At 40.0% G+C, this 18,433-nt stretch overlaps 1 protein-coding gene across 6 annotated transcripts in view; it reads right to left on the reverse strand.

Annotated features, from left to right (window-relative positions):
• DNM2 (dynamin 2) overlaps positions 1–18,433 on the reverse strand; it is a 186,749-nt gene that overhangs the window by 98,690 nt on the left and 69,626 nt on the right. For all 6 annotated transcript variants that reach the window (XM_083355833.1, XM_083355830.1, XM_083355831.1 and 3 more), the window contains exons 5-8: positions 13,428–13,526; positions 11,789–11,949; positions 10,955–11,097; positions 1,439–1,574 (exon numbers count right to left, since the gene is read on the reverse strand). In XM_083355833.1, the coding sequence (XP_083211959.1) occupies positions 1,439–1,574; positions 10,955–11,097; positions 11,789–11,949; positions 13,428–13,526 (539 nt within the window). The remainder of the gene's footprint in view (positions 1–1,438; positions 1,575–10,954; positions 11,098–11,788; positions 11,950–13,427; positions 13,527–18,433) is intronic.

Raw genomic sequence — 18,433 nt, forward strand, 5'->3', positions numbered from 1 at the left:
TGAAGCTAGACAGGCATACAAGACACAGGCTGACAAAAAAAGAGTAGATCCCATACCATTCAGGGTGGGAGAGATGGTATATTTATCCACAAAATACCTTAATTCACTACAACCCTGTAAAAAACTCAGACCAAAATATATTGGTCCTTTTCCAATTAAAAGAATCATAAACCCAGTAACAGTTGAATTAGGACTACCCCAAAATCTTAGACAAATACACCCAGTTTTTCACTGCAGTCTACTAAAGAGAGAACAGTCACCCCTGTGAACAAAACCCCCACCACCACCACCTCCCATCATGGTGGAAGGAGAACAACATTTTGAGGTGAAGGAAATCCTAGATTCCAGGAAACACCATGGAACAATTCAGTATCTAGTGGCTTGGAAACACCTCCCCTCTTCAGAAAATGAGTGGGTCAATAAGCACCACATTAAAGCACCAAGGTTGCTTAAGAGTTTTCATACAGAATATCCGAACAAACCAAGCTAACATTTATATTTTATTTGCTCTACAGATGGACCTATCTTTTTTCTAAGGGGAGCATGACAATCCCTATAGTCGTTTTTTACACCTAAGTTCCCTTGGAGATGCATATAGTAAAGTTATGTGGATCCCCAGAGGAATTTAGGTGTAAAAAATCTTGATTATGTAGCAGAGAAAGCATTATGTTTAAAGGTAGCCTACTGGAAGGATATTCAGATAAACAGAAAGTCCGAATCCTAGTTAGATATATTTCTCTGAACATATCTAACCTATGCCAAACCTTATTCAGAGAGGTCTAGGCTTAGGACAAAACAACAGCTGAAGCAACATTATTCCAAAGGACCTTTGAAAGCCAAACAGTCTGATGGCTCAAAGGATGGCTTTTTTTATTTTAATCTTCTGTACTGTTTTTAAATGTATTTCTATATTTTTATTGCTTTAAATTGTTGTAAACTAGACTTCAAATTCTAGTAATATAGACATGTGAAAACTGAAAATTCTTAATTAATCAGCCAAAATTAGACATATCTAAGAATTCCCCTTTATACTACCACTTAAAAACATTATAAAAAGAACTCTCTGTAAGTATTAGATATACAGTATAACAGATTGGCTAAATGGATCTGAATTTCCTAACACATAAGGTATTTCTATGAATATATACTTTCCACTCATGTACTTAATATAGACAAATGCCTCTGCATCATATTCAGACTTTAACAGAAAGACAAATGTACATATTTTGTTTACATTTTTACTGCCAGGATGTTTCCAAAATATTTCCAAGAAAAATAAAAATTTATTCTTTCTATGCACAGAAAAACATTGAAATGGAGTTGTTATCAAGTTTTCTGAAACCATACAGCATGAAATCCATAGATTCAATATTGGTGAAAAACATATTTGAAAATCAGATATATATTTTTCTAAGGAGAAAAGTTTTTAGCACTTTACCTTAACTAATTCAAAGGGGAATCTCTCATGAAAAATGCGATTTATTCGGGCTCCACCTGAGAGTTCTAGTGTATCCACTTGGTCTCCTGACCCCTCAATTCTCTTCTCAAAATCAACTGCAAACTGTTGGACCATTCTGCAGAAAGATAAATGAGGTAATGACCATTTTTTAAAGATGTGGTAAATCATGGAATTCTCACCAAGGAATTAAAAATGTTCAGAGATGCTTTTAGGTATTGAATCAACTTCTGTTGGCACCTTTCTATAAAAACGTAAGTTATTGTCAGAAAGATTTTTTTAAAAGTATCTCCAGTTATTGGCAAATTTATCTTAATTTTAACATGAAAGTCTAATTTTTTAAGTCACTATCAACCTTCTATGATACTGAAAACTAATAGAACTTTATTTTGGTTGCTGACCAATAAAAATACAATCACACACAAACATACCATTTTTTGTAATGAAAGGACATAGTTTAACCCGAGAGAGTTCAGATATCATGCAGCAAGAGAGTTCAGATATCATGCAGAAGAGTGCAGGCGGGGCAGCGGAAGGCACGAGGAGCCCTGATCCCAACACAGCCCCTCCCCCACTCTCCATCTCTCTCCCTCGGGAAGAGCTGCAGGGCTCAGGAGTCTCCCCCCCACACACACACTTGTCCCTAGGGCATTTCTCCCCAAAGGAAGGAGATGGAGCCACCTTGGCAGCCGCTGCTGGGCACTGGATGGGCATTTTGCTAGTTCAGCTCCCAAACACACACATACCACTCAAGCACCATTGCCTTGTTTTCCTTTTTTAAAGAGAATACGCCTCCAACGCCCTCCTGCATAGCCAGAGGTCTTGCACGATTGCCGTTTGCCTGCTGCGCTCCCCAAGCCCCTCTCATTCCCTTCCTTTGAAACAAACAACCTCCCTCAAGCCTCCCATTCCTGTCTTCTGAATTAAAATGAGGGAAGGCCAAGTTTTTTCTTTTGTGGTCTTTACATATTTAAACTGCAGCTAGAAGGAAGTGGGGAAGAAAACCATCGTGAGACACTCTTCTGTTTTAACTTTTTTTCCTTGTCATTTTTGGAGTCTTCAAAGGAGGGGATGAGTGGAAAACGGCCTTCAACTGCCCCTTGGGAAGCTACCAATTCAAAGTCATGCCATTTGGACTGCAGGGGACCCCAGCCGTATTTATGCAGTTGATTAATGAGGTCCTACATGATCATTTGTACAAAGGGGTTCTACTGTAGTGATGACATTCTGATAGACAATATGAATATGACTGACCACATAAGACTGGTCAGAGAAGTGTTAAAGAAACTACTGAATGCCAAACTTTATGTCAAATTGTCGAAATGTGAATTTCACCAAACCCGATTAGATTATCTTGGCTAATATTTCCGATGAGGGCATCGAAATACACCCAGCCAAACTGAAAACTATAATTGAATGGCAGCCCCCAAAGACTCACAAACAGCTCCAGAGATTCCTAGGGTTTGCCAACTTCTACCGTCAATTCATTCCCTCTTTTGCTGAGATTGCTTTACCCCTTACAGAACTACTCAAAACAGGCAAGGGAGGGGGAACACCACAGCCTGGACAACCACTAGCATGGACTATGAGTTGTCAGAAAGCTTTTGAGAATTTAAAAAGACTATTTGCGGCTGAACCGGTTCTAAAGCACCCCTGCCCAGGGGAGTCCTTTGTAATTCAAGCAGATGCCAGCAACGTGGCAGTCGGATCTGTGTTACTGCAAAAGAATAAAAGTGGGGTCCTGCAACGTTGTGCCTACACCTCTAAGAAATTCACTGAAAGCGAGAGGAGATGGACAGTCTGGGAGAAGGAGGCCTTCGCAATTAAACTGGCGACTCTAATTAGAAGGGAGCAAGGTGCCTTTTGAAGTATGGACAGATCACAAAACTTTAGAGCCAATGAAAACTCCCCGCAAATTGTCCCCAAGCAAGTGCGATGGGCACAGTATTTTAACTGTTTTAATTTTACTCTAAAGTATATACTAAGAAGAAAAAACTTCCTAGCTGATGCATTATCCCGATTGCCACAGTACAAAGCAAACGCAAAGAGGTCTACGAGGCAATTATCCCCAGTTCACAACCTGCGGCACAACTCGAGGCAATTATCCCCAGTTCACAACCTGCGGCACAACTCACACCTCGCAGAACCCCAAATCCTGATGACCCAGGTGTGAAGAAGATAAAACGAGAGCTCCTTACCGATCAATGGTTCAAAGATAATCAAACCTCCCTAACATGCAGGGATGGTTTGGCATACAAGGGGGGAAAATTGTATCTACCTGAAGCCCTCCGTGTCAATGCTCTCAAACACAGCCATGATGCAAAACAGGCTGGACACTTTGAATATTTAAATACACCTCATCTGCCGGCAATTTTGGTGGCCAGGGCTAAAACGAGATGTAGAAAACTATGTCAGGAGTTGTACCGTATGTGCCACCATGAAAAGAATTCCAGGGAAAACCCCTGGGTTAAGGCCGTCAGTGGAAGGCCCTTCTCAACCATGGGAAGAAATAGCTATGATTATTATACACCTACCCAAAAGTAGAGGAAATACTGTCATCTGGACTGTGGTAGATCTGTTTTTGAAGCAGGCTCATTTTATCGCCTGCAAAGGACTCCCATCTGAACAATGACTGACTAAATTGTTCCTGAAACATATCTACCGACTGCATTGAGCCCCTAAGCGAATAATTTTAGATAGAGGATTGCAGTTCACAGTGAAATTTTGGAGGAATTTCCTTAAATTAATTGGATCATCTCAAGGCTTTTCATCCAGCTACCAATGGGGCTGCAGAATCCGCTAACAAAATGGTGGAGCAATACCTCAGACGCTATGTTTCCTACCAACAGACAAACAGGACTGACCTCCTCCCTTTCGCCGAGGTGGCCTACAATAATTCTGTTCACAGCAGCACTGGCTACACGCCTTTCAGAGTAGCCACAGGAAAAGAGCTCAGCCCGATGCCTGACTACCCTCAGGTGCCCTCCACTTCCCAGACACTTGATCAATGGGTGAGGGGGTGGGAAGAGGTTTGGAGAAACATGAAAACGGCATTAAAAAATACTTCTTATCAAAAAACAGGCTGATAAAAAGAGGGCTCCCCAAAGAACATTCCAAGTTGGGAAAAAGGTTTATCTGTAAATTAAATATTTACACCTCAAATTACCCAGCAAGAAATTAGGACCGAAATTCTTGGGGCCTTTCCCCATTGTGAGAATCATCACAGTAGAATTGAAGCTCCCCAGACCTTTGGGGAAAATTCACCCGATTTTCTACTGTAGCTTACTGAAACCTTTTCGGGCCTCCACTTTAAGACCTCCCCCTAAGAAAGCACCTGGACCCCTCGTAGTAGCGGGTCAGACCCATTATGAAGTGAAACGTATTCTTGACTCTAGAATCTTTAAGAGAAAATTGCAGTACCTAGTACAATGGAAGGGATACCCACTGTCTGAAGCCATTTGGGTGAAATCGAGCGATGTGCAAGCTAACAGACTTATCAAAAAGTTTTATGAGAAACACCCCAACAAATCAAAAGCCAGCTCCTAATTTGTGTTCTGCTTACATTACAGGATCTGTCCTTTTTGTAAGGGGGGGCCAAATGTCAAAGCTGCAAACATTGACATGTTTTTCCACTGACAATATAAGAGTCAGCCTTTTGCTTTAACTGTTAGGCTTTGAATCACTAAAGCGCGGGAGGGATTCAACCCGGATGTTTTAAGAAGATAAGAAATAGCGTGTTTCAAGGGAAGTGAAACTTCGTGTGTTAAACTAATTGGTGAATGTGATTCATGACGTATAATTAAGGGAGGGTGATTCTGTAGGATATGATGTGTTAAGTGGAGGTGAATTCAGATTCTGGCATCCATCCATGAGTGCCAATGCTCCATTCTGCTTATTATAGACTTTTTTAGAATAAATAATCATGCAGTGCTCTTTGATGTATCTCTTTAATCGGAACCATGACAGCAGTATTTAGTGCAATGGAAGGGATATCCATTGTTTGAGGCCACCTGGGTAAAATCTGGTGATGTAAAAGCTGACAGACTCATTAATAGATACTATAAGAAACACCCTAACAAACCAAGAGGCAACCCCTAACCTGTGCTTTTGTTTTCATTACAGGATTTGTCCTTGTAAGGGAGCCAAGACTTCAATGCTGCTAACATTGGATGTTATTGCTTTGACAACAGATGGAAATGCAGTCATTTTTCTCTTTCGCTTTTAGAGAAAGAGGGGGGATGTGGATGAGAGTCCAGTTAGTCATAACAACAATAACTCAGCCATGGGAATCCAAGGTTACTGAGCCCAGAGTTGATAACAATTTGGCAGGCTGGAGAGCTGTGGAGAAAGCCTGCGTTTCAAGCTAATTGGGGAATGTGATTTATGACTGTTTATTGGAGGAGGGAATTGTGTTTTGCTACTTTGTGCCCAGAGGAGGAGGGGAATTCAATTTTTGGCTTTAACTATGTGGTGCTGATACATCCCCCCTCCCAGCATCAACTAGCTCTAAAAGCAAAAGAGAAAATGACTGCATTTCCATCTGTTGTCAAAGCAATAACATCCAATGTTAGCAGCACTGACATCATGGTCCTAAGTGGAACTAAATCTACATAGAGGGAAGTATGCAGTGGAGTGCTTCACAGTCCTATTGCTCCTTTTTTGTCATTTTATTTTTTCTTAAAAAAAAGGTTAAAATACAAAACTCCAAAAAAAATCAACAGAAACAATTCAAAATGAAAGAGAATGAACAAGGTACATTAAAAAACCGAAATACATATTTACATATTATCATCCTGTTGAATACTTATAAATATATTATATTATTAGTTTCCCACTCCTTGCAAAACAGAACCAAAGAGATTTTATTCTAATCCTGTTTGCAAATTATTAACCTGTCATCTATCCACTATATTACCATACTTTCCGGCGTATAAGACGACTTTTTAACCCACGAAAATCTTCTCAAAAGTCAGGGGTCGTCTTATACGTCGGGTGCTGAAACTTTAGGGACAGGGCTGGCTGGAAAACCTGGAGCAGATCTCCCATTAGGTCTGCGCAGGGAAAGCGGGACCAATTGGAGAAGAAGCTGCAGTCTGTGATTTTTTACAGGCTGGGGTCTGGGCGTCTTTCCTTCTAAAGTTGAAGAGCAGCTGTAGTCTATCCCAACTTGAAACGCAGGTGGGGAATGCAGCAGCCAGAGCAGCTGCTTAGCTCTAAGGACACATTTGACTCAGGAACTGGGCAGGCTGGCTGGAAAACCTGGAGCAGATCTCCCATTTGGTCTTTTTTTTAAATCCCATTTATATCCCGCCCTTCTCCAAAGACTCAGGGCGGCTTACAATTTAAAGCACAAATCAATGTGCTTAGCAATAGCCTTCATTCTATGTATATGCCTGCTTATTAGGGCTTTCGCCCCCCCCCCCCCAAGCAGCATTATTACAAAGTCAGGTTATTGCCCCCAACAATCTGGGTCCTCATTTTACCTACCTCGGAAGGATGGAAGGCTGAGTCAACCTTGAGCCTGGTGGGATGAGAACCTGCACTAATTGCAGGCAGCTAGTGTTACTTAAGGCTCTGCGCAGGGAAAGCTTTAGAGTGAATTAGGAAAAGTTTAATCCACTTGCACTGTTTTATGTTTACATGTTTGATGACAAACAGCCTTATGTTTATAAGTGACAGTTTTCCTACTAAGTACCTGCATGTCATAAGCATTTGAATTAAAATTACCATATTAAAATCATATCTGATGTTTTTTAATTTTTATTTGGTGTGCGTTGGAAGAGGGGTAGTCTTATACGGCAAGTATATCCCAAACCCTATAATTTAACAGGAAATGTAGGGGGTCATCTTATACGCCCAGTCGTCTTATACACCGGAAAATACGGTACTGAAAAAAATAGTAGGTAGAACAAAAAAAAAGAATCTAGTTCAGCAGGAGAACCTATACCATCTCAGACAGGGGATTGTCTAGTTTCCTCTTAAAAATCTCCATTGATGGAGTGCTCACTATTTCTGGAGGCAAGCTGTTCCACTGGTTGATTTGTCCTCACTGTCAGGAAGTTTCTCCTTAATTCCAGGTTGCTTCTTTCTTTGATCAGTTTCCAACCATTGTTTCTTTTTTTTTTAAATCCCATTTATATCCCGCCCTTCTCCGAAGACTCAGGGCGGCTTACAATCTAAGCACAAATCAATGTGCTTAGCAATAGCCTTCATTCTATGTATATGCCTGCTTATTAGGGCTTTCCCCCCCCCAAGCAGCATTATTACAAATCAGCTTGTCCTTCCTCTGGTGCTAAGGTGAACAACATGACCCCCTCTTCCTTGTGGCAGCCACTCAGATATTGGAATACTGCTATCATGTCTCCCCTTCTTTGTATGTTTTAGTCTCCAGGCCTTTGATCATCTTAGTTGTACTATGATTTCTTATCCCTCCCAAATCTTCCCAACTCTTAAAACTCATTCTTCCTTGATCAAATATCCATGTTTGTTTCTTAATACCATCTTGGAGCAATGATGGTACAATGGCTAGAATCCAGTAAAAAAGATAAAGGTAAAGGTTCCCCTGCACATGCGTGCTAGTCATTTCCAACTCTAGGGGTCGGTGCTCATCTCCGTTTCAAAGCCGAAGAGCCAGTGCTTTTCCGAGGATGTCTCTGTGATCATGTGGCCGGCATGACTAGACGCCAGAGGCGCATGGAACACTGTTACCTTCCCACCATAGTGGTCCCTATTTTTTTACTTGCATTTTTACGTGCTTTCAATCTGCTAGGTTGGCAGAAGCTGGGACGAGTAACAGGCGCTCACTCTGTTACGTGGCACTCGGGATTCGACCCACCAAACTGCCGACCTTCTGATCAACCTCAGCATCCTAACCCACTGAGCCACCGTGTCCCTAGGTTAGAATCCAGTATTGCATGCTAATTTGGCCATCTGCCAGCAGTTTGATTCTCACCAGCTCAAGGTTGACTCAGCCTTCCATCCTTACAAGGTCAGTAAAATGAGGACCCAGATTATTGGGGGCAATATGCTGACTCTGTAAACAACTTAGAGGGGGCAGTGAAGTACTATGAAGTGGTATATAAGTCTAAGTGGTATTATTATTGCTATTGAGGGCTCCAACCCCAAGATCCATGCTGAGCGGAAGATTTTTTTCTGCCAAAGCTAGTTCTTTGGCAGCACTGCTCCCTGGATCAGAATGAAAACCACTTAGGAATGATCCAAGCTGACGTTTGGACAACTGTGGACCCATACAGGAAGAGAAACTTAAAGACTGCACTCCCCCATGGGAGCAGCCAGAAAGTCACCAATCATCTATCCATCTTATAGTGAAAATCCAAGCTTGCTTACAAGAACAATCTGCCTACTCTAAGCAGACTCTAGGCAGATTGTTCTTGTAAGCAAGCTTGGATTTTCACTATACTTTTTGAAGGTTATGTTTTATTTTGCTTTTTATCTCTAAAAGTTGACTGGCTGGTTGAATGCCAGTTTATTTTAATCCCTTGCTGGATTTTATCTGGATTTTTTTTTGTCTTTTTCCTTTGATCCATTTGGCTGATTTGAATAATTCTTGCTTCTCCATAAGGAAGTCACAGCGTAGCGAAATTCCTGACACTTGATTTACATTTATATTGGACTTTACTACGGGGATTTTGCATTTTATTAACTTGCAAAAACTTTGGAGATTAGTTTTTTTTATTTTTTTAAATCTTGGATTGAAATATTCAAAAATAGCCTCTCAGTTTCTGTTTTCTCACTCTGAGGAATATTACTTTAATGTTTTTTATTCCCTGTCTCTGAAGAGGTCCCTTATCTTTCATTGCTAAGTTGGGGGTAAAGTAGTTTTACAACAGCAGAAAACTGACTGAGTGGATAAGTGATAAATTGGTTTCCCCTAAGAAGGTTAAAGGTTAAAGGAGATTGGAGCATTGAATTATTATATTTAACTGGAAAACAATTTCATCTGGACTCTTTTGGGAAGATAGATCAACTTTGGAGAATGGATTTATTATATTTAACCAGACAACAATTGATAAGAGAAGGCTCAGTACTCTTCAATGTCTAATTCATAAATGATTTAGATGAGAAGATAGAAGAGGAATAAAACCCTAGTAAGACCACACCTGGAATACTACAGCCAATTTTGATCACAATATCACAAAAAAGATGTTGAGAGTTTGGAAAAAATTCAGAGAAGAGCAACTAAGATGGATCAAAGGCCTGGAGACTAAAACATACAAAGAACGGCTAAGGGACTTGGGTTTGGCTAGTCTAAAGAAAAGAAGAAATAGGGGAGAAATGATAGTGCTGTTTCAGTATCTCAGGGGCTGCCACAAGGCAGAGAGGGCCAGGTTGTTCACCAAAGCACCAGATGGAAGGACGAGAAACAATGGTGGGAAACTGATCACTGAAAGAAGCAATCTGGAATTAAGGAGAAATTTCCTGACAGTGAGGACAATCAACCAATGAAACAGCTTACCCCCAGAAATCATGGGCACTCCATCACTGGAGATTTTTAAGAAGAGACTAGACATTCACTTGTCTGAGACAGTATAGGTTCTCCTGCTTGAGCAGGGGGCTGGACTAGAAGACCTTCAAGTTCCCTTCCAGCTCTATTCTATTCTATTCATCAAATTTGGGGATGACACTGCAGAAGATAGCTCAAGATGCAGAAGGATCTTGAACAATGGGCCCTATCCAAGAAAATGAATTTGAATGGTGGGAAAAGTAAGATTGTACACCTAGACAAAACAAAAACAAATGCACAGGTATAGACCAGGTGATTCCTGGTTCAATAGCAATAACTGTGAAAGGGGATCTAAGAGCCCTAGTGGACAACTATGTAAACATGAGCCAGCATGTGCTGCAACCACCAAAAAGCCAACACAGTCCTAGACTGTATTAACAGAGGAAGAGAATTATGTGAAGTGTTATACCACTTTATAATGCCTTGGCAAGTCCACACTTGGAATATTGCATCCAGTTTGGTTGCCATGATATAAAAATGATGTTGAGACTCTAGAAAGAGTTCAGAGAAGAACAACAAAGATGATTAGGAGACTGGAGGCTAAAACATGAAGAACAATTGCAGGAATTGGGTATATCTAGTCTCAGAAAAAAGGATTATGGGTCACATGTTAATAGTTTTCCAATATCTAAGGGGCTGCCACAAAGAAGACGGGATCAACCTATTTTCCAGAGCACCTGAGGACAGGACAAAAAGCAACAGATTGAAACTAATCAAGGAGAATCCAACCTAGAAATAAGGAGAAATTTCCTGACAGCTAGAACAGTCAATCAGTGGAATGGCTTGCCTTCAGAAGTTGTGGATGCTCCATCACTGGAGGTTTTTAAGAAGAGATTGAACAGCCAATTGTCTGAAATGGTATAGATTCTCCTGCTTGAGCAGGGGTTGGACTAGAAGACCTCCAAGGTCACTTCCAACTCTGTTATTCTGTTTTCTGTAAATGAGAACCAGTGTTTAGTATAGAGTTGACCTACTGTAGTAAGGCTTTGGTTTTCCTTGTAGGATCATCAGGACGAAAATTCTTATATTCCTCCACCTCCTTTTCAAGTGACAGCAGCTGACTCTGCAGTTTGCTACGCAGGGATGGTAGGGTATCCCGGATATGATTTGTCAATTGCTGAAGAGAAGATATGAAGTACCAATAAGTTTATATTAATATTATTACATAATGTTTCTTACTACTAAAATAAGCCATCCTCCCTTTGAAGCCAGTGAAGCTGAATCATGCACTATTTCCTTTAAGTACTTGCCAGTCTATTTTGCTCTCAAGGAAGAGTACTTATCTGATAAGACAACCTGCTCTAAAAGTTGGAAAATGATAATAATTAGAAGGTACTTATAGTACTCAAGACTCTTTACACTCCATTCTCTCCCCAACATACTTTGTTCTCATTATTGTAATTTAAAAAAGAGCAGAATCCTTCTATCTTATGTAATGTCACCTATAGAACATCTAAGGCTTCAACAAGGTTTGCTCACATTCAATAGAAATGTATTCATATTCATCCAGTATTAATAGTCCTGCAGGTTTGTTTATGCCTGCTATAGAGATCTAAATTAACTATAAACCAAGATATCCTTGTTTCTTTGCAATATCTAAATTAGCTCTAAACTGAAGCATACCTGATTGAATTATGGATGTTAAGACAGAGAGAAAAACTCACATGTAGGTTTAAATGAGAGAGACACCTTCTCCAATAATACACACCATTAGAAAGCATAAAAGAAACTCACAGTGATGTTCAGCTGAAGGTAAAAAATAAGAATGAGCCAAGAAAAATGAATAAACTGCTGTAGGAACAGCTTACCTGGTTCAAGACCTTCTGCAAATGGGGAGTTCCCATGCGATCAGCCATGTGTCTGTAAGCAGGATGGGAAAGGAAGAACTTGCGCTCAGCTGCCAATGCTGCTCTGATATCCTTTTTTCCATCAATATCCTTCTGGCTCCGGTTCACAACTCCAATGTAGCCTATAAAGGGACAACTCCATATCTTAAGTTCTGTCTTAATTTGTGCAGGGCCAAGAAGAAATTTTGAGAAAGGTAGAATGAGACAGTGCAGCAACTTCACAAAGTCAGGTAAATATATGTTTATACTGGTAACAGAGGGAATATACTTCTATCACTGAAGTCTAGAAATTCATTTTTAACATAGGAAAAAGGAATCCAGAATTATACAGAAAACTAGAATGGAGTACCTGAATATAAGACCACAAGAATGTGCTTATTTTGCATTTTATTCTAGATGCAGAACAATGATTCTCAATTGGATTAAATGGATAATCATAATCTTAGTTTGTGAAATAAGTAATCACCTAGTCCTGTACTAATTATCTATTACCAGATAAAGCCTGTCAGGTTAATGGCTATCCAAGGGATTAATATGAAATCATAATCTTGATGTCCAATCCTATTTAGCAATTTTTGCTGAAATGCCCAAGAGTAATCTGACATGCATTTCTTTTACATGTCAAGTATTCATATGACCTATATTAAAGCACTTTCTGCTGAACTATTTCTAAGCTTCTAAATAACTATTCTAAACAAGTATACATGGCTCCAGCTTTAAATGCTTATTTCCAGAGGAAAAAAGATAATTGCAAGTAACCTATGGTATCAGATGCTTCCTAAGGCCAAAATGTGTCCAGTATAAAAAGATGCTGCTGCCTGTAATAGCTTTTCAAATTTCAGTGGGTTAGGAATTACAGATGATAAAGAGGTAGAATGACAATTTCAAGACAAATGATGCTCCAAAGAACAGCTACAACTGTACCACCAAAGACTTAAAAGCATCTCAGAAGGAAGCTCAAGTCTTATCTCTCCTTTTATTCCATGAAAGAGGGTCAGAAAGGGAAAAAAGCAATACTGTAAATTAGTGAGTGTCTGATATATTAATGGTGTGTGAAATTACGGTTTAAATTACTTAAGATGGTGGATAGCATTTATCTCAGAATAACTAGTAAAATGTATCTAATCAAGCACGGTGGGCTTGATTAAAATTGGATTGAGGGGTGGGGCAGTTGGAAATGAAAATCCCTGAGGAATTCCACCGAGAAGGGATTGAGCTAGGTTCTTCCCATCCCAAATCAACACTGACTGGAACTAGCCCTAGAGGAAAGAGAATCAATGCAGAACTATGCCTTCCACTCCTATTCCCCAGTCCAGAAATACTGTATGTCTTGATCAACAATATTGAAAGATGCCAAGAGATCAAGAAGAGCATGGATGAATGCACCATCCCCATCCCACTCCCACCTGAGCTTATCCACAAATGCAATCAATACTGTTTCAGTCCCATAATTCAGGCCTGCAAACTAACTGAAAGTAGTCAAGCTATTCCACTTTTTTCAGTATTCCTTCCTTGTTTTGCCTATGAATTTAACTAACAACCCAAGGCAGGATTCACTGAAAGAAATATCCATCAGCTATAATTCTGAATGGCTTGCTACCTCTCCGCAGAGGCAATAATTTATTCTCCAAGATATCTCTGGCATCAGTGCCTTCATCCATCAGGTCTAGCTTGGTTATTACTCCAATTGTTCTTAGGCCTGGGAAAGAAAAAAGAATTGTAATCAAATTGTAACCAATTTAGCAACTTCTAAAATAATTTTCTCAAGATAATTTTTCTTTGCAAAATAATAATAGCAATAGCAGTTAGACATATACCGCTTCATAGTGCTTTACAGCCCTCTCTAAGTGGTTTATAGAGTCAGCATATTGCCCCCCCCCAAACAATCTGGATCCTCATTTTACCCACCTCGGAAGGATGGAAGACTGAGTCAACCTTGAGCCAGTCAGAATTGAACTCTTGGAGTGCGCAGAGTCAGCCTCCAATACTTCATTCTAACCACTGTACCATCTTGGCTCTTACAATAATCTTTATATAATATAGTATGTATGACAAATTTACCATCAGTCAATTGCAAAAGGCAGCTGTATTCAGAACAGCTTACATCCTGTGATGATGCCTCTAATACCATCAAACATCAACATCTGCCTATCTCAAGTCCTATGCCAAATCCAATATAAATATCTGGCTGACTTCCGGTGGCGGTGCGGCGCCGAAGACAGCTGCTTTCGGGCTGTCCGCTTCGCAGCTGTGTTTATCCACCGAAAACAGCGCCGATCAGCTGTTTAGGTGGATTTGAAGCCCCCTCCTCGGGAGAAGAGGAGGGGGTGAGGCCCCAGGTAGGGGTTGAGCTCTCCGGGGCCGCCTGAGCTGAGAGTTCAGGCGGCTGAAGGATTGAGCCCCCCCGAAGCCTGGGTTGCTCCGAGCTGCTCAGCGTCTCTGCTCCGGGATTTTTGGAGCAGAGCCAGGCGTTAGCGACCACCCCTGCCAGAAGGAAAGACTTTTGAGTAATAAGGAGCAGGCAGAGCGGTACAGGAGGTCAAGGTGAAGTGGATTTTTATTTTTACTCCCTAGCTCAATGGACTTTATAGCTTTAAAGTGAAAGTACGCAATAAGTGAAAGTGGGGAAAGATGGCGGCTAAATCTTCCTTTAAAGTTCTTCGGAGTGCGGGAACTTCCCCGGTGCAACAGACATCGTTGCAAGCTTTGCTTCCTCCTGCACCTCCTGTGGCATTGATGCTTAAGGATTTACAAGATGCCTTTGCAAAGCAATCCCAGGTAATGTCAGAAATGATGGATGATAAGATGGCAAAGCTGGAGGAGAAACTGGAGAAATTGGAGGAGAGGATGGAAGAGAAGTTTAGTGTAATGGAGGAGAAGATGGAAGAGAAGTTTAGTGCAATGAGGGTAGACATTTTGTCTACAATTGAAAGCGTGGCTGAATGTGTGCAACATTTGGATGAAAAAGTGGAGGATCTTAGTCAAAAGAACTCTATATTAGAAGTAAAGGTACTGGAGAATGAAAATTTAAGGGACAAAATGGACGGAGAATTGAGCCTTGTCCAGTATCATCAGATGCAGTATGCTATTAGAATCAGGGGCTTAAAAGAGAATCCTAAAGAAGACTTAAAGCAGCTGATTTCTGAGGCTTTGGAAGCACTATTGGGCCAGCCAGCATCTGAAATAGAGGGAAGTATGGATAAAATCTTTCGTGTAAATTCATGGATTGCAAGGCAGAGGAAGCTACCTAGAGATGTGGTGGTCTATTTTACAAAGAGAGCTACTAGAGATGAAGTTATTCAAGCTGCTTATGATACTAAAGTTGTGGTTGCTGAGCAAGAAGTCCTGGTTCTAAAAGAGATTCCTCCAAAGATTTTAAGGAGAAGGAAAGATTTTGCATTTCTTGCACAGGAACTTAAGCAACGTGATATCAAGTTTAGATGGGAGATTCCAGTCGGATTGGTGGTGATACACGAAGGTAAAAGATATTGTCTGGTTACCGTGACTCAGGCGCGTGATTTCTACAGCAATGTTTTAAAAGCAACCCCTCTATCACTCCTGGAAGCTGCAAAGGGATCTGGAGAGGGAAAATTTCACGATGCTGAAGGGGGACAGACAGAGGAGGACGGTGCTGGAGGGGATCAAACTACAGCTTCATCGGCTGCTGCTGGAGAGCAGAGGTTGACGCGTGCCGCTTTAAGATGAGCAAGACAAGTACAAGAGCAAGACCAGCAGAAGTTTATGGAACTTTCAAAGCGTACTTACAGTGAAGCTGTGGGAGGAGCGCGGCCCAAGGAAGTTGCAGGGGCCATTGAAGATGTGCTCCAAAAGCTTCGGGGCGCCAAGCATGGCGACTAAATTTCTAACCTGGAATGTCAATGGATTAAACTCACCACAGAAGAGAAAGAAAGTTTTTCAATATTTAAAACAATTTAAGATTGATGTTATATGTTTGCAAGAAACGCATATTAGGGTTATGGACCAAAAGTATTTATCGAACTCAAGGTTGGGCACGCAATTTGTTGCTTCCGCGTTGAACAAGAAAAATGGAGTGGTTGTCTACGTTAAAAGTACCCTAACAGCGGAACTAATTGAAGCAGATAAGCAAGGAAGATATGTTATGATAGATTTGCTGTTAGAAGGTAAAAAAACGCTTCTAGTTGGATTGTATGCTCCTAATCAACAACAAGCTGATTTTTTTAGTTTACTTCACACAAAGGTTACACAATTGGATTATAAATCGTTTATTTTTATGGGGGACTGGAATGGTGTTTTAGACGTACAGATGGACAAGGCTGGTTCTTTTAAGCGTGTTTCGAGTCATGCTAGATTGCCTAAAGGACGATTTGGAACTGCGAGATATCTGGCGTGACACACATCCACACGAAAAGGATTATACTTTTTTTTCTGACAGACATCAATCTTTTTCCAGGATTGATTTTATTTTGCTGACTAATGACTTTTTTCTAGGATTAAGAAGGTAAAGATCTGTGCAAGAACTATTTCTGACCATAGCCCAGTTTGGTTAGAGATCAATAAGGACAATAGGGATAGGCGCTCGTGGCGCGTAAATGAGAATTTGTTTAGAAATCAGAAAAATGTGGAAGAATGTAAACAGCAGATGAAGGATTTCTTTGAAATTAATATGAATAAGGATACTTCTATGGACATGGTTTGGGATGCTAGCAAGGCCTACATGAGAGGGGTGTTGATATATATGAATAATAAATGCAGACGTACTTTGGAAGTCAGAAGGAAAGAACTGGAGAATGAAATTAGGGAAAAAGAAAAGGCCCTAATCTTGAACCCATTGGATGTGAAGACTAAGGAGGTTATTAAGCTATTAAGAGGACAATTTGATAAATTGATGGCTGATCAAGTGGCAACCAATTTACGGTTTGCTAGGCATAATACTTTTTGCAATGCTAACAAGCCAGGTAGATGGCTAGCTTACAGACTAAAGAAAAAGCAAAGGGCTTCTAATATAGATAAAATTGAACATAAGGGAAAGGTTGTGTTTCAACAGGATCTTATTAAGGAAGCTTTTGTGGATTTTTATTCTAAATTATATGCTAAGGAGAAGATTAATGAAAAAGACATTGATGTATATTTGGAGAATGCTAGCATCCCGGTTCTTACGCAAGCACAAAGGGAGGAGATTAATCAATTGATAACAGAAGAAGAAATTCTTATAGCAATTAAGGAATTGAAGGTGGACAAAGCACCAGGCACGGATGGTTTGACTGCGGCTTACTACAAAAATCTACAACTGGAGTTGATAAAGTCGTTAAAGGAACTGTTCCAGACAATCCAGAGAGGGGGAAAGGTGCCTCCGTCTTGGAGAACTGCTTTTATTTCTTTGATTTCGAAGGAAGATCAAGATGCTACTCAAGTAAAAAACTATAGACCGATATCACTTTTAAATACAGATTATAAGATATTTGCCAAGGTGTTAGCTAACAGATTGATGAGGGTTCTGCAACAGGTGATTCATGGGGATCAAACTGGGTTTATTAGTGGCAGGCAAATGAAAAATAATGTGAGGCATATAGTTGATGTGATGGAGTTTTTGGAAAGGAACAACCAGATCCCTGCGGCGCTAATTTTTCTAGATGCTGAAAAAGCTTTTGATCAATTGAATTGGCAATTTTTGATGAAAGTTTTAGATAAAATGAATTTTGGGGATAAATTTTTGCAACCAATTAGGGCATTATATCAAAAACAAACTGCCCGAATAATAGTTAACAATAGTTTGACTGAAGTATGTAATATTGAGAAGGGCACAAAACAAGGGTGTCCGTTATCACCTTTATTATTTGTTTTAACATTGGAGATATTATTGGTAAAAATACGGAATTCGGAAAGAATTAAGGGTATACACATTAGAGATCAGGATTATAGACTGAGAGCGTTCGCAGATGATCTGGTTGTTATGGTGACCCAGCCAGAAAACTCTGTTGTGGACCTGATGGAGATAATAATGCAATATGGGAAGGTTTCTGGATTTAAAGTTAATGCACAAAAAACTAAAATTCTGGCCAAAAATATGACAGTATCGCAAAAGGCCCTTTTAGAAGGATTAACTGGATTTGAGATTGTTAAAAGGGTCAAATATTTGGGGGTGTTTTTGTCACCCTCTAATACAAAGTTATATAAAAATAATTATGAAAAGTTATGGGGAAAAATTCAAAAAGAAATGGAGAGTTGGGAAAAATTGCAATTGTCTTTGCTGGGAAGAATTGCAGCAGTGAAAATGAATGTCCTGCCTAAATTTCTATTTTTATTTCAAATGATACCGGTTCTTAAAAAAGATTCTAATTTGGAAGAATGGCAACGGGGTATCAATAAATTTGTCTGGGCAGGGAAAAGGCCACGAGTTAAACTTAAGATTATGCAGGATACTCGTAAAAGAGGTGGTCTTAAAATGCCTAATCTTAAACTATATTATGAAGCTGCTGCGTTATCAGGAATAAGTGATTGGATTAATTTGACACAAGAGAGATTATTAAATCTTGAGGGCCATGACTTGTTATTTGGCTGGCATGCATATTTGTTGTATGATAAGAAGGTAGATAATGTGTTTAAAGTGCATATTTTAAGACAGGC

Source organism: Vipera ursinii (assembly GCF_947247035.1).
Source record: "Vipera ursinii genome assembly, chromosome: 2".
Taxonomy (NCBI): Eukaryota; Metazoa; Chordata; class Lepidosauria; order Squamata; family Viperidae; genus Vipera; species Vipera ursinii.